The following is a 22,794-nucleotide window of genomic DNA, read 5'->3' as shown; positions in this document are numbered from 1 at the left end:
GGGATAGGGACCTGCTCTGCAGCTGGAGGCCAGCTTAGCCAAACCGCCCACAGAAGTCAGAGTCTGCCACCTGCCAGGTGCCATGGTACCAGCCAGCGGGAGCCTGGTCACTATGGCAGATGGGTGTTTAGACTGACCACGGGTGGCTCTGTGCTGCTGGACCAGCCAGTGTGACTGCTCTGCCCTGGAATAATAGATTTCATCATTAATGGATTAATATGGTAGCTGTAATTATTTCTAAGCCCTTGCTGTGTGCAAGGCCTTCGTTTTACTCCTCCTAGAAAACCCTGTGAGCTGAGACCATTGTATTCATTTGACTAAGGGGTAGGCCAGCACAGCAAAGTGGGGTGACTTGCCCGTGGTGAAGCCAGCACTGAGATGCTAGTGAAAAAAACAAAAAACAAAGAAACAAACGAAGACTGTCTTCTTCGTTATGCTCAATCCCAGCCCTACTACTGTCCTCCTTGGGCAGGTTACTTACTCTCTCTTACCTCGGTTTCCTCATCTGTAACATGATGATAAGAACAGTACCAGCTTCACAGGATGCTTTGAGGTCTAAACGGATAAATATTCCTAAAGCCCTTGGAGCTGAACATTGCACATTCTAGGCATAAGGGAATTATTGTTCACTGTCGTTACTCACAATGTGCTCCCATATCTATTATGTTTCTTGGTTGTCACAACAATCTTGTGCCCTTGCCATGGCTATCATGCCCAGGTGGAAGGCAAGGAAACGGGGGCTCAGAGAGGAGCAGCCGTGGGGCCAGTGGGGCCAAGGCCTAATGGTGACCTTGGGTCTTCTGTGTTTGCCCTCAGGAACCAGTGACGATGTGTTCCAGGACTCGGAAGGGCGAGAGGGCTCAGAGGCTGTGGAGGAGCATCAGTTTTCAGACCTGGAGGACTCGGACTCAGACTCAGACCTGGACGAAGACGAGGATGAGGATGAGGACGACAGCCAGGAGGAGCTGTCCAGACCATCCTCAGAGGCGCCCCCGCCTGGCCAGCCACACGCACTGCAGGCAGACTCCTCACCCATCTTGGGCCCTCAGCCCCCAGATGCCCCCGCCTCTGGCACCGAGGCTACGCCAGGCAGCTCAGTCTTGGAAGCTGAGCGCCTGACAGCCAGCAGCTGCTCCACGTCCAGCCAGAGCATCCTGTGCCTCCCCCGGCTGGGACCAGCCACTCTGGGCCCTGTGGAGAAAGACACAGGCTCAGCCCTGAGCTCCAAGCCTGTGTCCCCAAGAAGACCGTGGTCCCCAAGCAAAGATGCAGGCCACCCACCACTAGCCCGCAAACACTCACTAACCAAAAACGACTCGTCTCCCCAGCGATGCTCCCCGGCCCGAGAACCACAGGTCTCAGCCCCGAGCCCGCCTGGCCTGCACATGGACCCAGGAAGGGGCCTGGGCCCGCTCCCTTGTGGATCTCCAAGACTTGAGCTGTCTCCTCTCACCCCCCACCCCCTGGGAAGAGAACTGCCCCTTGGAGCACATGTGCTCCCCAAACTCGAGGGTACCACCAACCCAGGCTTCCCCAGACACTCGCCCACCCGGAGATGGTCTCCAGGTCAGGCCGAGTCACCACCACGGTCAGCGCTGCCAGGGAAGTGGGCCTTGGCTGGGCCGGGCAGCCCTTCCACGGGCGAGCATGGCTCAGGCTTGGGGCTGGCCCCACGGGTTCTCTGCCCGCCCGCACCTCTACCTCACAAGCTCCTCACCAGAAGCCCAGAGACCTGCGCCTCCCCGTGGGTGAGTTCCTGCCCCTGGTGGCTGGGCCACTTCTCTCCTGTGGGTGCAGGGGTTGCAAGTTCACCCCCTCCTGGGTATCACATCTGGAAGTAAACAGCTCCGCCAGCTCAGTAGTTAATAATAATTTAGCAAAAATTTATTAGGCACCTACTGTGCCAGGCACCATGCTGGGTGCCCTAAATCAGCTGGCTTATTAAACTTCATTTTAGCCTCAGAAGCACAGAGCATGGACTCTGGAGTTCATGGGATCTGGATTCTACCACGTGTTAGTCCATTCCTGTATTGCTATAAACGAATACCTGAGACTGGGTACTTTATAATGAAAAGAGGTTTAATAGGCTCACAGCTCTGCAGGCTGTACAGGAAGCATGGTGCCAGCATCTGCTCGGCTTCCGGGGAGGCCTCAAACAGCTTTTACTTATGATGGAAGGCGAAGCAGGAACAGGCATCTCACATGGCAGAGTGGGAGCAAGAGAGAGAGTGGGGGGAGGATGCCACACACTCAAAATGCCTGATCTTATGAGAACTCACTCACTGTTTGGAGGACCATAATCAGGCCATGAGGCATCAATCTCCATGACCCAAACACCTCCCACCTGGCCCCACCTCCAACACTGGGGATTACAGTTCAATACGAGATTCTGGTGGGAACAGATATCCAAACTCTATCATATCACTTGCAAGGGGTGTGGTCTTGGATGTGGGTGTAAATACTCGTGCAATTTCCCACCCCCCACCCATCCCCATCTGCCTGTGTTCTTTGAGAAGATGACGGAACTTAACCAAAACCATCACCATCTCCAGCATCACTGTCACCAATGCCCTTGGAGGCACCACAGCCAGTACCATCCCTGTCAACCATCAGCACTATCCCCATGGCCAGCAGCACCACCGTCACCACTGTACCAACACACCCCTGCTGCCACCCATCAGCACAGCCACCATCCCTGTCCCCTCAGCTGCCATGACCCCCCCATAGACAGCACCATCACTATCAGCTGGCCTTCACCTTCCGACACCTTCTCTGTCCCCATGTTGCTATGACCCAGCCCTGTTACTCCTGGGAGATACTGATCTAGGAATCTTTCCTTGATTTTTAATTTTGGGGTCACATTCAAATTCCTGGGGGCAGTACAAGGTCAAGAGCCTCAGGTAGGAACTCATGTCCAAGGCTGAAGCTGAGTGAAGACCATTTTACAAATAGGAGAGGCCCCAGACCCACATAGAGGCCAGGCTCATGGGTGACGGCAGGGCCCCACCTCACTCATGGGTGACAGCGGGGCCCTGCCTTGCTCAAGTACCCCCTCCTTTGAAAACAGGTATGCTGGCCAGAGAAATGGAGTCCATGGGGCCTGAGTGTGCTCATGGTCACTGTAGAGCCGGACATGGCGCATTCCAGAGACAGCAGCTGACTTGGCATCAGTGGCAGGGAGTCAGGAATTTGGTTCTGGGCCCAGCTCAGCTGGGACTCTGGACTCGCTCTGTGATCTTGGGCGAGTCCCTCTCCCATTTCCAGGCCTCAGCTCCCCGCGTGTCCAGCACATAACCTTCACCTCACCTTGTCTTGTTTTCTGCCCCAGCAGAAGGCTGCGTCCCGAAGTCCCTCCTGCTCACCCGGCCCTGCTCATCCTCTCTCCTCCCGACCCTTCTCCGCCCCCCATGACTTCCACGGCCACGCCCCGGCCCGGACAGAGGAGAACATCTTCAGCCACCTGCCTCTGCACTCCCAGCACTTGACCCGCGCCCCGTGTCCCTTGATTCCCATCGGTGGGATCCAGATGGTGCAGGCCCGGCCAGGAGCCCACCCCACCCTGCTGCCAGGGCCCACCACGGCCTGGGTCAGTGGCTTCTCTGGGGGTGGCAGTGACCTGACAGGGGCCCGGGAGGCCCAGGAGCGAGGCCGCTGGAGTCCCACCGAGAGCTCGTCAGCCTCCGTGTCACCTGTGGCTAAGGTCTCCAAATTCACACTCTCCTCGGAGCTGGAGGGCAGGGACTACCCCAAGGAGAGGGAGAGGACCGGCGGAGGCCCGGGCAGGCCTCCTGACTGGACGCCCCGAGGGGCCGAGGCAGCCGCAGAGCCCACACCCACGCACAGCCCTTGCACCCCTCCTGAAACCTTGCCCCGGCCGCCCCAGGGCCGCTGGGCAGTGCAGTCCTGGAGCCCCCGCTTGGAGTCCCCACATGCACCGGCCAACCTCGAGGCCTCTGCCACCCCGCCACTGGACCGCAGCAGTTCCGTGGGCTGCCTGGCGGAGGCCTCTGCCCGCTTCCCAGCCCGGAGGAGGAACCTCTCTGGGGAACCCAGGACCAGGCAGGACTCCCCTGAGCCCTCAGGAAGTGGGGAGCCCAGGGCACCTCCACATCAGCCTGAGGACAGGGGCCCCCCCAACGCTTAGCCTCTCTCCTGCCGCTTCAGCCTCTGACTTCCAGTGTGCAGACACTTCCAGCCACGTTCCTCCGGTCACCCGCTCCCTCAGCCCCGCCTAGCTCTCCGTCCAGGAGCTCTCACGGCCCCGTCTGCTGTACCTTCTCATGTATGCAGTTACCTGTGCCTTTTTCTACACCTTTTGTTGCTTGAAAAGAAACAAAACAAATCACATACATACATTTTTTTTTTTTAAAACACCCACGAGGAGTCTGAGGCTGTGAATAGTTTATGCTTTTGGGAAAAGGCTGAGGGTGGAAGTTCCTGGCCCTGCCCCCCACGGTTGGCAGCCACCCACCCCAGAGGCTGGCAGAGGGGAAGGGGTGTACTGAGGGGCAGAGAAAAAGGCAACTTTAAACAACATGGAATTAAATGTAAAAGGAAGCACTCCTGTGTACAGATGCTGGCAAGGCTCCTGGTTATTGCCACTTTACCCCTGCCCAGCTTGTGGCCACCCCTTTCTGCCAGCAGAAAGACCAGTGTCCCCAGGCAGGGGGGTGCAGACACAGGCAGATGACCCCACCCAGGCCCCAGCAGGCAGGCCCAGAAAAAATAATCTTTTTCTTTTTCTTTTTCTTTCTTTTGCAAGAAAATAAAATGTTACTTTTCCTAGGATTTCAACACAAAATAATAGGAGCAGGTAGAAGGAGGAGGGTTGGCTCCCCAAGGGGTCCTGGACATTCTGGAAGTCTGAGTCCTAGGCCCATCCTGGCACTCCACAGGTGGGTGGGCCACCCCACCCACGCATCCCCACTCCCGACACTCCCTTCTGCTCCCCACCCCGGTCCCCTGGGCTGGGGAAGGAGTCCTGACTGTCCGTCCCTGGCTCTGGAGCCCCTGACTGAGGCCTCACTCTCCTGTTGCTTCCTCTGTTCTAAAACTACCCACAAAGGCGGAAGTGGCAGGCCCCAAGCCCTAAGGGCTGCTCCTGAGGCTGGGTTTTGGGTTTTGTTTCACCTCAGTCCCTGGGGTACAAGGGACCCTGTTCCCCTCAGGGCTGGGTTTTTCCAGTGCTCCACAGCAGACGTTTGCAGGGAACTGTTTCCTCTGCCCCTGCCCTACAATGTCCCTGTCTCCACCACCTGAAGGAAATACCCAGAACTGTGACTGCTGGGCACGGCCTGGGCCTGTTGGTCGTCTTACGCCTCTTTTTGAAAAAGAGAGAGGGTATGGTGTTGGATAGTTTGCCCAGCCACCTCATTCTCTTGGCCTAGAGGATTTTTGCATTGTCCTAAGTCATTGGAATTCTTCTCTGAAGCAATCAGGGCAAGCCAGTGCCTCTTCCTCATCCCAGTCTCTACCTTCAGAAAGCTGCCCTGCATTTCCTGGGGCAAAACTCTGCTTTGTAAGAAAAATAATAGGACCAGAGCTTTAAATCCCAAATTGAACTATAGAGCCTGAGCTCTAGCAAGTTTGCCCCAACGGGGAGAGGCGAGTTCTCCCAGTCTTCCAAAAGTGATTGTCTTCACTTTCTACAAGGGAGGACAGCACAGGGACAGCTGTCATGGCCCACGCAGGCTGGGTTTGATGCCACCCTATACAGAGCAGGGACCTCTCTGGCCAACCTGCAGTCCTCAGCCAGGCTGTGTGAATCCCGGGGCTCTTGAGCTGTTGAAGCTATTTGGGTCCAGGACACAGTAGGTGGGGAGGGTTGAGACCCTGCTGTGAACTCCTTGTGCTGGCTATACTTGCCTCTTCCAGTTCGTGGCCTTTCCCTGCTTGGTCCCTACTCGACAGACGAACCAGCCACCGTCCAGCCTGCAGCCAGAACACCTTCATTCTCCTTTGCCTCACTCAGCGCTAAGACGAAAGTGAGACAAAAGGCAGGGCCTCCCTGGGGGGCCACTGTGCTCCAGGGTTCTGGGGAGTCGGGGTTAGCCAGTAGCTCCTGGTGACTTCACTCAGAGACCAGGGCTCTCATCCTCCCCAAGAGAAGCAGCAAGCCCAGCCTGGACCACACTGTCCATTCTGCTGTCCTGGCCTAGCAGAAAGTGACTCTTCCTCCGAGTCCTGGGAGGCCAGGGCTTTCTCCACCCCTGCCTTTCCGCCCTAACCCACGGGACCGCCCACGGATTAGAGGCTTCAAGGGCTGAGGTCTGGGAGGTGCATAAAGGGCATTGCTTCGGCCCAGGTTAGAAATCTTCCTGGCCAAGCTCTTCCTGCCCCAGACCTACACAAAGCAGCAGACTGGGGGCTCTGGTGGACTAGCCCCTGCCCTTGGTGGGGGGGCCCACACCACTTCACCCCACCCTGCCTTCCAGCTCTCCTGGGCATTTTTCTTCCTGTACTCAAACAGCCCACCCACCCAAGGGTTCTTCCATGGGCTGCCTAGCAATGAACAGTGCAGCCGGCAGGCCAGAGTCCTGGCGTCACCGGGCTTAGGCAGAGAAGCCACAGGGGCCAGAGTCACTGGAGACGATTTCTAAATGATGGGGGGAAATGCACCAATAGAATCTCACCAAAGGGCTGCCTCCATATTGATGCTGTGCCCAGAGGGACAGCACCAATGCCACCAGCCTGGGCATATGTCACTGGGCACAGCTCTTAACCCCCTCTTCTGGACTCTAGTCCCACTCCTCTGTGCACGGAGCCCCCAGCCCACAGGTGCACCTTCATGGTTTGGAGAAGACGCTGGCCCCATGCACACCCACCCCTGGGCCTTCTTCCCTGCTCCCAGTCACTTCCGAGCTTCCCGTGTGCCTGTGATGTCACCGCACCTGTTGAGGGAAGCGTCAGAGGAAGCAGTGGCCGACTTGGCACAGATGCCTGCTGCGGGCTCTGTTGAAATGCTCCAGGTGGCCATTCCTTGGTACTAGCCTGGTCCTTGAGTGTGGGCAGTGGGGGAGGAACCAGCTAGTCGAGGTTTTAGAGCCAAACCTCGCCTTTGGCTGGTGAGTCCTTGCCCCCCAGGCCTGCACTCCATGATGCCCTTCACCCTTGGCAATCTCAGGACCATTCTGTGTAGTGACCCCACTCCTCTCTGAGGACACACCTGCCCCTCCCGCCCGCACCTATGGCTCTCACTCTGGCCTCAACCCCTGCGAGCCCCAGGAGCCTGACAGCAGCCAGCTGCCTGCACTGTCACCTCCAACTTCCAGACCCAGAAGTCCCTCTGCTTCCCTCTGTTGGAAAAAGCCTAAAAGAATTAGCTTCCAGATTCCTCTAGCCCCTGCTCCATTCCCACCCAGTCCTGCTGAAGAGGAATGAGCAGCACATCTGCGCTGGATTTCTCTCTAGTCCTTTCTCCAGACAAATCCTTCTTAAAGCAAAAGTCCTGGCTGAGCACCTGTCCTAAGGGACCAAGCTACCGTGTGACCAGGGGAAGGACATTCCCAAAAGGCTGGTCCACCAATTCTGCTTCTGTGTTGTGAATCCAGTCTGCTTTCCATTAGAAAACCGCTTCGGCACTTACGATCACTTTACTAAATCTAGTATTTAAAAAAAAGAAAGAAAAAAGAATCATGCAGGCAAATGTAAATTACAATGCTCTCTGTAAGATCAATATTTGCCTTTTTTTCTAAAAGGTGTATGTATTCTGTATGTGAAATTGTCTGTAGAGAGTTTCTATGTTCTTAAATGGCAATACATTCCAAAAATTGTACTGTAGATATGTACAGCAGCCGCACTGGGACGGGGTGGTTTTGCCTGTAATTTTATTTAAACTCCGGTTTCCACACTTGCATCTTGCAATGTTGGTATGGTATATATCAGTGCAAAAGAAAAAAAAACAAAAACAAAAACAAAAACAAAAAAAATCTACGCAGGTCTAAAGCACAGAGTCTGACGTACAAAAGGAAAAATGCTCAGTATTGATGTGTGTGACCTTTGTTGTAAATTACATCTGTACTGTGAATGAGAAGTTTTTACAAATATAATAATTGCCTTTATTACAGCTCTGGCTGAGTGTTCAGCCTGAGGATATTTTTTAAAAAAAAATAGCATGTTGGAATAAATTTGAAAATCCCAACATAGCCCTACTTGCCTAGCTCATAGTTTTTCTAGAGGGTTCCACGGTGTCAGAGTTGGAAGGCCACTCGGCATCCCAAGTGCTCATTTTGCTGCAGAGCAGGCAGGCCAAGAGAGCGGGGGTGACTGGGCCGCAGTCACACAGCCCAGGACTCTCTTGCGGCCCCTGGGAAGACCTCGCAAGGAAGCACCAGATACAGCACCGTGTGGTTTGGGGCCTGTATTTGTTCCCTAGTCTGCAGTGACAAATCACCACACACGAGGTGGTTTAAACAACAGAAATTTACTCCCTCACAGTTCTGGAAGCCTGAACTCCAAAGTCAAGGTGTTGGCAAAGTTGATTCCTTCTGGAGGCTCTAAAGGAGCCTCTCCTAGCTTCTGGTGGCTGCAGGCAGTTCTTGGTTTATACACTCATCACTCCAGGCCCTGCCTTGATAAGGTCACATTTCCAGATTCCAGGCATTAGGACATGAACTGAACTTTTTGGGGGGCCCTGCAGTCACCTCACTACAAGATTAGTAGTGGGTGAATTGGTTCTTGAGTGTTGGCAGTGGGGGAGGCACAGCCACTTACTGCCTGTGTGACCTTGGGCAACTCACCTAACCTCTCTGTGCCTCTGTTTCCTAGTCTGTAAAGTGGACAGTCATGATCTATATAAGGGCTGGTGGGGGGATTAAATCAGATCGCATATACAGAGTGGCTAACAGAGCCTGGAACGTAGTAAGCCTTCAACAATTTGTTTCTGAGCGGGCTTTGCACAGCGTGCTGGGGTTACAAGAATGCAAAAGAAGTGCAGTCCCCAGCTTTTTGTATTCAGCGATGGTTTGCCAAGTGCCAATGAGAGGCAGTCACTGATACCACAGTGAGTGGGACAGACACAGAACCACCACGAGGAGCTCACATTCTAGCAGGGGAGGCCATCATCAATTCCTCAATCCACTGGCCATCACGGCTGTGGTGGAAGAGAGGGACAGTGCCAATCCAGAGTGCATCACCTAGGGGACCTTTCCCGGAAAAGTCCTAAGGGTCGGGAGGACAAAGAGAGCCATAAGGAGCAGCTAGATTGATTGCTGGAAGATCGGGAGGGATTCTCAGGGTAAGCGCCGTCCAGAAGTTTCATGCTGAGAGCCTAAGAGGGTCTGTTTGTTCAAAGTGATCAGATGGGGATTAATTGTTTCGGCTTTTGGGAAAGCTGGACTAGTACAATTCCTGGCACGTGGTGGGCCCTTTGTAGATGCTGCTGAGTGTGGGATAAATGGTGGTGGTGGATGGGGGTGGTTGAGGAGTGAGGACAAAGTGGGGAAGTGGAGGCAGCAGATACAGACACCTTCTAGGGGCCTGGGCTAGAGACGGGAGAGCTGGGGCAGTCGTGGGGGGTATGGGGTGCAGGGAAAGGAAACCGAGGGTGTGACGGGCTGGTGGGGAGGCAATGAGCAGATGTGGACCCCTCTCCCATTGTGGCCCAAAGGAAGGGAGGGAGGAAGCACAGATGCAGTCAGCGTGTCTGTTTGGTGACAGGAAGTTGAGGACACTGTTTGTTTGAGACAGAGTCTCACTCTGTTGCCCAGGCTGGAGCACAGTGGCACAATCTCGGCTCACTGCAACCTCCACCTCCCAGGTTCAAGCAATTCTCCTGCCTCAGCCTCCCAGTAGCTTGGATTACAGGCACGTGCCACTATGCCCAGCTAATTTTTGTGTTTTTAATCGAGACCGGAGTTTCGCCACATTGGCCAGGCTGATCTTGAACTCCTGACCTCAAGCAATCCACCTTCCTGGGCCTTCCAAAGTGCTGGGATTACAGGTGTGCGCCACTGCACCCAGCTGAGGACCCTCTTGAAGATGGATTTCCTGTGAGAAATAGAGTGAAACCACCTGAGGAAGTTGCAGGGTGAAAAGATCAAAGACACTTGAGGAGGTGTGAATGAGCTTTGAAGGGAGCAGGCAGAAGCTCGCAGGAAACAGAGAAGGCACCTGGTATGGCATCGCGGGCTGGCTGCCCTCTGTCTGCTCAGCAGTGTGGTTTTTCCAGCGGCCCTCGTGGGCTGGCTGTGGGCATGGGGAAGGTGGCCTGGGCTTAGCCAGGCCATGGGACACAAAGACAATGAGTCACTGGGGGTGAGTCACTGGCAAGTGAAGAGGTAAGGCCACTGACCGCTGAGCCCACAAGCTGAGAAGGGAGCAAACAGGCCTGGCTGATAAGGAGAAAGGACGGTGGTCAAGTGGTCACCTGGATGAAAACAGGAAAATGTTATGAATTGTCTTAACTCGTTGGATGAAGACTGTGTCGGCCACAGGCGTGGGCGGTTGAGGTACAATGAAAGAGATCACCACTGGGATGAAGGGGACAGGAAGTGAGCGTGCAGGGTGCCGAGTGGGCTATGCTGGTGGCAAGTGAGGCCATCACTGAGGATTGCAAGGCTTAAGTGGAGATCCAGGCTGTGAGCCAGAGCGTAACAGTCAGGGTGGGTTCTGTTCGCTGCAGAAACTAGCAACGCGGACACTCAGTCGCTGAATGCAAGGGAAGTGTATTTCTTCCCCTCACTGCATGTTCAGTGTGGGTCGGCAGGGGAATGATGCTTATCCTAGTCAGTTGGAGACCTAGACGGATAGGGGCTTCACCCCTGTGCTTCCATGACCCCACGAGGCAAGTACAGAACTTCGGGCCTCCCACTGGCAACTACAGCAAAACTCCATCTCAAAAAAAAAAAAAAAAAAAAAAAATGCTGGCATAGATGTCAAAGAGGTCTGTGCTTGGGCAGCCCGTGTCCTTTTCCTGGGCAAGGGCAGGTAAGTAACTCACAGCTGGCTGTATTTTGGCTCTACGTGAAAACAACTATCCCTTCCATGCATATTTTGCCAGCGAAAGCAAGTCACATGGTCATGCCTGATGGAGGAGAATGAGAACTGGAAACAGCCCTAATGATGATCATACAAGGCTTGGACTTCTCAGAACTGGACAAGGAGATGAGCAGATGTCAGCGATGGGAGGGGGAGGGCCTGACAGTGTTGGCCTCCAAAGTGCTGAATTTTTACGGCGAACAAGTGAAAAAAATAACAGTCCCGAAGAGGCCCTGGGAGCAAACGTGGCATTTGGCTTTAAAATCATGGGACAAAGAGCCATTGTTGGAGCAGGTGTCTGGGGAGCAGGTCCTTGGGTGGTGGCGGGGGGGCGCTGTCTCAGTCTAGGCCAGTGGGGAAGGACAGCCCCCAAGAGCCCCAGAGGGAGAAGAAGAGAGTAGCGTGTGCAAGGCCCAGTGCCCAGCATTTGACAAACTCGATGTGTAGTCCTTACAACAACCTGGCAAGATGAGAATCACTGTCCCCATTTTTAGAAAGGAAAACAGAAGGGCCCCCAGCAGCCAAAGGTACGCAGCTGGGCAGGGGTGGCATGAGGACTAGAAAACCCTTGTCTGACTCCCATGTCGTCCTTCAGGAAGCCTGAGGTCTTCCCTCCCCTCCTAGCTCACACTCAGGCTCCAGGGGAGCCCCGGGTCTCAGACTGATCAGCTGCAACCACCCAGGGTCCAGCCGACGCTTCTCTCCAGCAGCCAACCCCCGACTTGTCAATATGGCCACCTGGTAGCCACTTAAGTCCCTGTGCCTGAGGCCACAGGTGCAAGGAGTGACCAGCAGATGCCAGGGCCTAGGTTCCAGTAGCCAAGAGCATGAAAAGTGCCATGAATTCTTTCTTCCACTGTCTGCCAGCAGGCCCAAGGCCCAGCAGTCATTCACGCATCACGGCCAGCAGGCCTCCCAGGCTGCTCTCGAAGGTTCGTGAAGCACTTTCCCATTTGGAATGGACTAGGGCAGGACGCACACTCCCATTTATAGATGAAGGGGAAAGCCCAGGATCACACCCTGGCCAGCAGCAGGACCACTCCCCTGTCCCCTTAACCCCAGCCTCAGAGGGCAGTGGCCACGGTTGGCTGCGGCTGAGGCCTTCACCAAGCTTTGTCTGGGTCCCAGTCCAGGTCTGGCGGGGGCTGCAGAACTTGGAGAGCCTACCCTTAGGCCTGGGTCCTCTCTGGGCTCAGAACCTGGAGACCACACTCTGTCCTGGAGACTCCAGGGGGCCCGCCACTGTAGGTAGGATGGGCCAGCCTGAGACGGACATGAGCGGAAAGAAGAAGGAAGAGCTGGTGGAGGACAGACAGCAGGTGAAGAGGGTGCACACGGGGCTGGGCTGCATGGGACTCATCATGGGCACTGCTCAGGAGACACTGGGAGGAGCCGCCTTAGAACCTCATCATCTATGCCAGAGCAGAAAGGTTGGAAGTATTGGCCCCATTTCACAAGCAAGGAAATTGAGTCACAAAGAGGTTATTTGCCCAAGATCAGGGTGCCAGAGTGATGATACTGCTTCCCCGAGGACATCAGGGCCAGGAGTTGAAACCAGGTCCCCACATTTGGGAAATGATTGGCTTCCTACGGAATGAGAATCTGGGCCTTTTTGCTACTCAGCAGCCCTGGAACCTGGGTTGGGGCTGGGGGACCCCAACATACATATTCCCCAGTTCTTTCCAGGCATCACCGACTTTAGGGGGACCCCGCTGCCTGCTGCTCCCTTTCCAGATGAGAATATTGAGGTCCAGTGCTTGGCCCAAGGCCAGGGCTAGGATTCCCAAACCCTCCACAAAGCCACCTGCACCGCCCCACGCATCCCTCCTTTGATCCCAGGCCTGAGTTCAACTGCCCGTCTCTCCTGCCCAGCTCTGCCTTTTTAGGAAAGGAAAAAAGCAGCCCTGGGGGTGGACGGACTGACGGGCAGGCAGACATGCTAATCCACCAGCTCCCGGAGTCTCTAGTTACCCGTGGTTTGGGGCTGGGCAGCCCCAGCTGGGAGTGCCAGGCCAGCCAATGGGTGCCGCCGGCCGAGCTCTCTGCCAGAGCCATACAAGGCTTTGCCACAGCCCAGGCCTGAGCTGGCATAGGGCAGCCCCAGCGCTAGCACCCGCCCCGCCCCTGAGCCTGCCAGCTCGGCACGTCCTCGGACTCTGCCTAATCCAGCCTGGAAGCAGATGGGGCTGCCATGCACGTGCGCCAGGCCCAGGCCACTCCAAGGTCAGGGAGGTGGCACCACCAGGGCAGAGGCCAGAGTCAGGGCAGGGGACTTGCAAGCCCTGGTGATCCTGGCCAGGGTCTGGGGTGGCAACGCCTAGGCCTGGTCCAGGCTGCATCGTCTCTGGACAATGACCACCTGCCCCTCCACCTCTGAAGAGGGTCTCAGCAAAGTTACTATCTGGCGCCTGCACCTTATGGGATCTTCTCAGCCTAGAACCCATTTAATCCATCCTGGGTTCAGGCTGCATGCTCCTCTCAAAATGAGGGGTGTCCACTAGTGTGAGCCTGTTGTGAGAGCCATGTGTCTATGTCCCCTGTGGCCTGCAGGTGGGGACAGATAGCCCCTCCCCAGCACAGCCCATCCCACTGTCAGCTCATAATGCCTCTAACTTAATGCTCATATGATCCCTGGAAAATAGGAAATATTGGCCTCATTTAACAAGCAGGGAAAGCGAGTCATGAAGAGATTATTAGCTCAAGGTCAGGGTGCCAGGATCCAACTTTGGAGCAGTCTGACTCTGGAGCCTGTGTTCTAGACCTCTGGGCACGCAGACATCCTCTTGGAATTTACCATCCTGGAGGGAAGGAAGACGGACACCTAGACCAACGTGTGAATGCAGGAATGAAAGGCATGTCTGACATAGCTGAGATAAGAGGACCCTTTGATCCCGAATGGTGAGAGTAGGGGGTGCTTCCCAAGCCTCCAGGGCACCAACACTGCAGGCCAAGGCCATGATGGCCCGTGTCTGCAGCGGCCCAGACTGGAGTATCCCTGGAGGCCTCTGACAGCTGGATTCCTCACAGAAGCCACTGGGTTCAAGCATCCTTGTGTGTCCTACATAGGCCAAGCTGAGCTAAGGGCCAAGACCGTGGTGCTCTCCAGGGCCACCCTACAGGTGAGGGGAATGTGCTGGCACGGGGTGGGGAGGGTAGCGGGGCTGGCGGGCATCAGGCTCTGTTTACTCACCCAAGAAAGGAGGAGATAAATATAGACACAGGATTACTCAGATACAGCCTGGGAAAACCGGCTCCTGAGCCTCGACTTCAGTCCTGGCCCAGCCTCGCCTTCTCCAGCCTGCCCCGCCTCCTCTCAGGACTCCCCACCTGGAAACCGTGGGACAGCCCTTTCTACGTGCTCTCTCTGGGAACCAGGCAGGCTTGTCTCAAGTCCCATAGCAAGTGAGAAACAAAGTCAGCACTCGACTGGGCACTGGGAGTCACCTTTGAAGGCCCAGGCACTACACCAGTATAGACACAGTTTACTTGGTTTCCCCATCTGTGAGGTAAGGGCTGGGGCACCCCAACTTCATTGGGCCTGCATGTAGAATGGAGTACGAGACCACCCACCAGAAAGGGGGTGAGGCTGGGGCCTCACACACAAGGAGATGCCAGTCAGAGTGGCACGTATGGGGGCTGCCCTCGGAGCCTGGAGCCGAGCTGCATGTGTGCCAGGAATTAGCTGTGGGACTTCAGGCAAGTCACTTTACCTAACTGTGCCTCAGCTTCTTCATCTCTAAAATGAGAATAATAGTCTGTTAATGATAATTATGACATATCACATAATATAAATCTTATGCATAGTATAATAATTAATAATAATAGCACTGGCCTCCTAGGGCATTACAGAGAATTAGAGGAGTTTTTGTATGCAAAGCATTTACACTAGGGCCTAGCACACGTTTATTAGAATAGTAGCCTGCTGTGGCAGGTGGGGTCCAGGGTGCACGTAGCCTGGGTGGGCACTCACCTTCCACAGGACCTGCTGGGCCCTGGTCTACGCAGTGGACAGCTCTCTGCTATTCTCAGGCCCTGAGAGCAGCTCCCCTGCCTCCCTTCCCTGACTGACAGCTTCTAGAGTCAGGTAGACACAGAGCTGGCAGGAGCTTCACCACTTACAGGCTGTGTGGCCTTGGACAAGTGGCTAGCCCTCTCTGAGCCTCAAATAGCCATACCCTAACCCTAACCTCAGAGAAGCTCAGAGAGGGTCATTTCTCCTGCATTTCTCCCTCCAGGGATTGGTATGAGGGTAAATAGGGGAAGATGTGGGAAGCTTCCAGCTGAGCTGGGCAAATGAGTTGTCTGCGTTTGATTTCATCCTGACCCCCTTCTTTCAATTTCTCCAACTTCCTCCTGTGGCTGTGAGCCTTGCCTGAGAAGGGCCACACCTGGGTACATAACCCTCACAGATGCAAGGGCCCTCAGATATGGGAAATGCATGCCCCAACATCATGCATGAGTGGAGGTCCTACTCACAGTCTCATGGGGGCCCCAGGAGTTTGTATGTTTGCTCCTGCAACAGGCCCCCGCTGTCTGGCACGCATGTGCATCCACAGACAGTGGGCTGTCTGTGCCCACTGTGTGCATACCTGCCAGCACACACACAGACCTATGCACACGCGGACACACAGGGGCACAGCCATGCACAAGCACGGAGAAGCAGGTGCCTGGAGGTGTGTCCCTGCACATCCTGGCCAGCACGCACGCTTCCACTCTCAGGGGGCGTCCTAGCCTGGCCTGGCCCCAAGGTGGCCGTCTTCATGGCTCTGGAATGTAGACAGCTGGGGATGTTCTGCCAGCGGACGTGATAGAAAGGCCAAGGGGAAACCACATGGGCAGAAACCCAAGCAGGCGTGCCAGGCCAAGGCGGGGCCCGTGAGTGCCAGGAATTATGTAGTCGGGTTGGGGTAGGCACGTGCAGATACTTGCTTGCTCCCGTCTCTGCTGTCACCCTATGTCCTCAGAGTCTCTGAGACTTGGAGGTCAAAAGGGCTCAGAGACCATTCTGTACCCGAGGCAGAGGGCGGGCTCTCTCTCCCCAGCCAGGCTATGCGGCAGGGCTCTGTCTCTCTCTAGGCTACAGTGTGAGCTGTGAGGGGCCATACCAAGCAGTCTTCCTTGCTGGGAAATCAGAAGAATCTATGGCCACAGAGATCTATAGGAGGAGGAGGACTGGTGTCACTGACTCCAATCAAGAGGGACGGTGACGACGATGTGGACATCACTGTAACACTTCAGGGGTAGGCTTGGGGGACTTGCACTGACTCAACACTGTGTTCCAAGATGCTTGCATCTACTGGCCCCCCACTTATGAATGCAGAATCTGAGGTGCAGAGAAGTGCTGTCCCAGAGCTGGCTGGCTTCAGAGCCTGGCAGCTAACCACTGTGCTGTGTGGCCTCTGCCCCTGTGCACAGTTCATACCCTGCAGAGAGTTTGCAAGTGAGGCCTCAGTACTGCTAGCAGAATGAGAGGCACCACCCCAAGCACAGGGACTTCTGGCCCCAGACAGGAGAGCAGCCTCCCCAGCCCCTACAGCATCAACCTTGCCCAAGGTGCAGCTATGCTATCTGTGGGTGAGACCACCACACAGGGAGGAGTCAGGCAGAGCCAATGTGGGGGCTTCAGCCTCTTCTGCCAGTGCCCGTGATGGTGCCGGGGGCAGCTGAGGCTGGGTGGAGACCATGTCAGGGTACCAAGAGAGGACAGACACGAAGGTAGAAACAAGGCCATGCAAGATAGGCCCGGGTGTAGAGAGAGGCCATCCTCTTTAGAGGACATCCCTGTTCCCCATATAGAACATATAGCCTAAGAGGGACAGAAGCCAGAGTTCCAGAATACGCTGAGTGCCAGGGGCTGGCAAGGACCCCAGTGAGGACCTGTTCAATTGCAGAGTCCCCAAGGCTGAGGCTGACAAAGGTGGCTTCCTGCAATGGGCCTCCAGGCCAGCTGGGACCCCCATGCTCCAGCCCTCTTTGCTGGGCAGAACTGTGGGCTGCTATGCCCTGGTTGCAGATGACCGGAAAGGAAGAGAGCATTAAAAAAAAAAATCCCATCCAGCCCTCCAGCTCGAGTTTGAGGCTGCAATGATTCATGATCATGCCACTGCACTTTAGCAGCCCGGGTGACAGAGCAAGACCCAGTCTCTTAAAAAAAAAAAAAAAATCCCATTCAGAGGAAACTCCCAGCAGCCCGCTGGCTGCGCAGGCCCCTGTAGGTCCTAAGCACAGAACTTGGCCATTTAGTTGCTGCACCCCAAGGATGGGGAAGCTAACATGGAATTCCTCGTGTCAAGACAGAGCAGTCACGGGAGGACCCAAAGGCAAGTGGTGCCCAAGGCCACCCCAGACAGGAGGGATCCTGACTCCAGCGGCCTCTGCACCCTCTCCGAGTAGCCCACAGTGGAGCCTCAGGACTCCCCTCTCCCGACCGTTGGCAGAGTCCTACGAGGAGGGTCTTCATCTATGCAGGAGAAGAGGTGCCCAGTCAAACTCCCCTGGGTCCTAACTGCCCTGCCAGTCCTCATGTGGCGGGGGCAGATGACGTCACCTCCTCTGAGCCTGCACTTCCACACCAGCAATGCCCAGCGCTCAGGGTTACTCTGATCAGATCCTGACGATGCCTGGCACCCGCAAAAGGCTCTCCGCGCGGAAGTGTGCCAAGACTTCTCAAGGTGGCTACACTTCTTTCCAAAGCACTTCTGGGCTCCAGACCTCGCTACCCAGCTCAGGACTCTGGAGAAGAGCAAGACGGCCGGGGTCATCCCACTTCCCACTGGTCAGGCCCAGGCCCAGGCCCAGAGAGGGGAGTGGCTTCGGGGAAACAGCCCACAAGCTGAAGGCAGGACTTGGGGGACCTTGCCACCGCTTCCTTCCCACACCAGCTTCCATGTGGAGAAGGGGCGACGGGCCCCACACGGCCTCCCCAGGGCAGGGTCAGGTCTTGCTGTGGCCGCTCGAGGTCTCTGTGCCTCCCACTAGGCTTTCCCGGGCAGCTGCCCTCCTCCTCCTGGGCAGCCATCCCCGCAGTTGCTGATTCTCTGCCAGCCACGCAGGGGCTTGGACAGCCGCGACCATTCAGACCAGACCCGCTTTAGGGAGGCCTAGGGAGCGCGCAGGAGCTCCAGGGACTGCTGGAGTCCGGGCCGAGTCCCAGGGGGAGGTGAGGCGCGGGGGGCTGCGGCTCGGGGGTGGAGTGGGGGTGCACGTGGCCGAACTGCCCGCGCGGTGATGTCAGGCCCCACCGCGCCCCGGTCCCAGCACGTTCGTCCGCAGCGCGGGGAACAAAGCGTCCTGCGCATTCCTGCGCGCTGACTCACGGCTGGCACGTAGCGCGCCGCCGCCGCCGCTTTGCCCAAAATTGGTCGGGAGGCGAGGGCGGGCCGAGTACCGCCGCCTGCAGGTCCGCCGCGGTCGCTCGCGCTCGGCCCCCAGCCCGAGGATTTCCCAAAGCAGGCCCGAGAGGGAGAGGCCGCTGGGGAACCGCCCGGCCGCGGGGCCTGTGGCGGGGGCGCGGGGCGAATCTCTGCGCCGGGGCGGGGAGGGGGCGGGAGACTTCTTCTCTTTCAGCCTCATTTTCTCCATCTGCCGAGGGGGCATGCGCCAGACACCGCTGTAAGGACTTGGTATGAGTTACCTCACCTAAGTCGGACATCCACTCCGAGGAAGGTATTATTACCATCACCATTTTACAGATGCGGAAACTGAGGCACGAAGAGGTTCCAGGCAGGGAATGAGACACCGACACTGATTTGCTTGAGGGTGAGGTGCTAGTGAGCTGCAGAACAAGGATTTGAACCCAGGCTGTAAGGTTTCAGAACCTGCATGTGTCCCCTCAAGTGAGCAGCCGCAGCGTGTGACCCGCAGGGGTCCAGGCTCGCTGCCCTTTGGTGGTAGCCCGGTCCATGGGGCTCCGGATGCACCGCCTGTCCCTCTCTAAGCCTGCATTCCCTTACCCATCAAGTGGGTGCCGGCAGAAGGGGGCCCCCCAGGGGTTGTTGGGGAAATTACAAGTGAGGATCCAAATGTTACTGCCTGGTGGAAGGAAGAGGGAAAGGGTTCAACAAACCTGCTCCCCAGCACACTCCAGTCACGTGACCAACACCAAAGTAGAGAGAGGGACAAGCTAAGCCCCGCCAGGCAGGGTCACACTGGGCTGGGCCTCCTTAGGGCAACCCCGAGACATCGGAGCTGTGAGCTGCCTGTCCCCCACAGGGAACGCACTTGTCAGAGCTGGAAAATGAGGCAGTGGGAGGGGCCCTGCCCAGGATGTCTTTGCCAGCCTTGCCCCTTTTGCCTTTGCAGCCTGGTTTCAGAGACCGTGGAGTTCTTTGGAGCTGTGGGGTGCTGGGCTCATCAGAGACCCTCTGAACTTGAGTTTGCAGGAATGAGGCAGCCAGCAGATGGCCTTGTTCTCAGGTACCACGATAGACTGAGCTGTGGCATCACCCACCTGGGGCCCTTCTGAGAGTCCAAAGGAACCCCACACACACACCCACCGGTTTGGGACCACCTGGTCTAAGCCTCCACAGCACAGATGCAAGGCCACTGCCCCCACCCTCACCTTTTCCTCTGACTCCCTTTTAAACTCAGGAAAAGCTCCGCTCCTCCACTTGGTATTCAAGATCTTCATGGTCTGGTCTCAACCTCCACTCTTACCACTGAATCCCTCAAGCTGTCCACTCCCGATCCTCAGGTACTCCACGCCCTTTCAGGCCTACGGGCCTTTGCCTGTGCCGTCCACTGCCAGGAATGCTCGCTCCACCTCCACAGCCTCACTCAAAGTCTCTTTGGCCAGCATGCCCTCCCGATCCTCCAGGCAGAGGCATCCCTCCTTCCTCTGGGGTCCTGCAGGTCCATATTTTTCCCTCCCTTTTGGCCAACAGAGAGCCAAGCATGGAAAGGTCCTCCACACTCCCAGCTCCCTGTCCCAGGCAAATACCGATGACTTTGGGGTACGTTTCCCCAAATCCCAGCCGGGCAAGAGATCCATAGCCCCAGCCCTGGGCCTGACACAGAGTGGGCGTGGCATGTGTGCTGTATGATGGCAGAAAGCACAGCCGTGGAGCTGAAGACCCTTCTCCTTTACCCCTGGCTATGTGACCTCGGGCAGCTCATGCAGCCTCTCTGAAGCTCACTCAGGCCCTGTCCTGCCCTCTTCCCAGGTTTGTTCAGAGGACCAGATGAATGAAGGCAGGAAGAGTGCTTGGCTGGCACGTGGGCACAGCTCCCCACACAGCTGTCATTCTCACCGTCGTTATTATAGACCTCCCTTGTGCCTCAGGCCTGGGTTCCAAGGCTGGGCGACAGGCGATGAACTCAGAAGCAGCCGCAGCCGCTGGCTGACTCAAGCTGAGGAGGTACCAGGAGAAGCGGTTGCTCGGTGGTGAGCCTGGGCTGGAGCCTTTTCCTCCCCACCCCCAGCTTCCATCCAAATCTGAGGCCACGAGGCCTTCCCAGCCCATCCAGGCCCTCTTATCTGGGGAGATAAAGGCCCCCTCCCCTTAGATGGTGGACATCAGCTGGCTGTTGTGTGACCTTGGCCACCCTCAGCCTCTCTGGATCAGCCTTGGGAAGTGCTGGGTGGGAGGCAAGCAGTTGACTCACAAGGCTCCCAGGCATAACTTCCAGGTGGCATGGCAGGGGCTCACCCACTGCATCTGGGCCCCAGAAGAATGGCTGCTACTCTCTTCCCCCACTATTTATGGCCCACAGAGTTGGTGGGAGCTCTCAAGAACCCTGCGATATCATCCCCTATCTCCTACTGAGAGTCTGAGGCTATTATTTTTATTTGATACATTGGGAAACTGAGGCCTGGTGATCAGAAGGCTCTCACCCAAGGCCACACAAGCAGTGGCCAGGACACTGGGGTGTGGTGCTGAGCCACAGTGGTCAAGGCCAGTCTGCTGCAGCCCCCCATTCTCTAGTGGGCTCCCGACTGGTGATGGCCATCCCCTCCTCCACCTGCCTCTCCCAAGCTCCAGCTGTGTGCCAGGGCTTGGACAAGATCGTCAGCTTCTGAGATGCTCACATAAACCCATGCGACAGAAAGGAAGCCAAAGCTCAGGGAGCTGGGATTGCTACCCAGGGCACATGTCCTCAGGGGCAGAGCGAGATTCTGTCCCCTTCTCCCTGCCCTGCCTTCTGTACCAGCTGCCTCCCCGATCTGGCAGGGTTTTGGGGCTCCAGCAACACAGGCCTTGGGAAGCCTAAAGAGAGACCCTTTGGTCTCACAGACACCCCCTGACTATGGGCAGTCAAGGAGGCAGTGTGCCAGTCCTGCTAGGTTGGGGCCACCAGGCCCACCTGAACCCATGGCTCCTTGACAGGCCCAGATGAAGGTATGAGGTCATCGGGCCATCCCCGCTCCCTATCTGACCTCACTGCCGTGACTCAGCCCTGCCTCACCCAAACCTCCTCCTAGGGGACCCCAGCTTTGGTGTGCCCAGGCCAGTACTGTCCCCGCTGTGTGCCCATCTGCTCAGGACCTCTCACCCTGAGTCACTGCTCACCTCACGACCCAGCACACTGCGTGAATGGCCTGCTCCACCCCGCAAGACCCTGGCCCTGAGGTCCAGCCCAGGACCTATTCTGGGGGACTCTTTGGTTCTGACAAGAAAATTCAAATTGAGATTGCGTGCTCAGGCCAAGAGCTCAGGCTGACCTAGGTTCAAATCCTAGCTCCTTTCTTGCTAGAGAGACAAGATACCTCGGTTTACCCATCTGAAAAGTAAAGGTAATGATAAGCTGCATCCCATGAGGATTCTACCTGGGATCATATGTGCTAGGATAGTGGATAAGAGTGCAGGCCATGTAGCAGGCAGACCTAGATTCAAATGACCTTGAGCAAGCCACTTCACCTCCCCGAGTCTCCACACTTCCTCAGGCTCCTCATCTGTAAAATGGAAATAATGCTAAGTGCCTTCCCACTGGGATGATTCATTGTGATGATATATAATATACAGAAGGTTTTGTGAGTGTTGGCACATGGGAAGGTTCAGTAAACAGTAGCTATGATGAATTCTTATGATTCACATAGATTCTTATGATAGCACACAGTGGATGATGGAGAGGTGGCGAGGAGATGGTCCAGCTCTCCTGAAGAGCTCCTGAAGTGCTCTCACTCCAGAGTGCCCTCTGCAGGCCAAGCACTAAATCTACCCAGGTGCGTGCAAAAGGCTCTATAAAGAAGTTGTTCTGAACTGCCGCTGACTTCACACTGTAGACCCCAGGGCACCACCAGGGCCACGTCACTTCATGGAGGACAAAGCTAGTGCTCAGACAGGAGAAGGGGCTTGCCAGCAGCCACCCAGCTAAAGGCCGAGCCCAAGCCTGCAACTCCATGTCCCCCTCTTCTCAGCTTGGGAGTCGCCTGCTTGGGCCCAGGACATCCTCACTTCCCAGTCTCAAGAAGGCCCTCTGGGAGTCTCAGAGCTCATCTGTCCACTGAAGATGCTTGGACAGAGTTGGGAATGCTTCCTGGGAGAGGTGACATTGAGATGGGCTTGGAAGAACGATCAGAGTAAACCAAGTGAGTAGGAGTGGAAGGAGGATGGGAGGCCTCAGCCTGCCCAGAGGCATAAGGCAAGGAAGTCTGAGATGCAGGCAGAGTGGAGCCCACCCTGGGGGCCGGTGGGCTAAAGCTTTGGACACCCAGATCAAGATCAGCCTTAGTGGCAGAGGCAGGATAGACAACTGTGGGTCAGAACCCAGGCAGGTCCAATGCCAGGGTGGGCATTTTGACTTCATACTGGTGCCAGGCTGGCAACAGACCACAGACTTCAAGCTGAAGCAGATTCTTGCAGGAAGACAGCTTTGCCT

The 22,794-nt window shown here is 56.2% G+C and overlaps 1 protein-coding gene and 1 long non-coding RNA gene across 7 annotated transcripts in view; both read left to right on the top strand.

Annotated features, from left to right (window-relative positions):
• Positions 1–8,150, top strand: part of HIVEP3 (HIVEP zinc finger 3) — a 518,797-nt gene extending 510,647 nt beyond the window's left edge. For 5 of the 6 annotated variants that reach the window (XM_074380630.1, XM_074380632.1, XM_074380631.1 and 2 more), the window contains 2 exons: positions 817–1,748; positions 3,329–8,150. In XM_074380630.1, the coding sequence (XP_074236731.1) occupies positions 817–1,748; positions 3,329–4,144 (1,748 nt within the window). In that variant the 3' untranslated portion in view covers positions 4,145–8,150. The remainder of the gene's footprint in view (positions 1–816; positions 1,749–3,328) is intronic. The other variant, XM_074380635.1, reaches the window with a different exon arrangement.
• Positions 8,151–18,550: 10,400 nt separating this feature from the next.
• LOC141580394 (uncharacterized) lies at positions 18,551–22,255 on the top strand. The gene is made up of 3 exons (XR_012512602.1): positions 18,551–18,642; positions 19,279–19,392; positions 20,139–22,255. It is a non-coding gene; the product is annotated as an uncharacterized LOC141580394 (long non-coding RNA).
• Positions 22,256–22,794: the final 539 nt, after the last annotated feature.

The sequence above is a fragment of the Saimiri boliviensis genome, chromosome 11 (assembly GCF_048565385.1).
Source record: "Saimiri boliviensis isolate mSaiBol1 chromosome 11, mSaiBol1.pri, whole genome shotgun sequence".
NCBI classification, from domain to species: domain Eukaryota; kingdom Metazoa; phylum Chordata; class Mammalia; order Primates; family Cebidae; genus Saimiri; species Saimiri boliviensis.
Note: the sequence above shows the minus strand (reverse complement) of the source record. Positions and strands in the feature narration are given on the sequence as shown.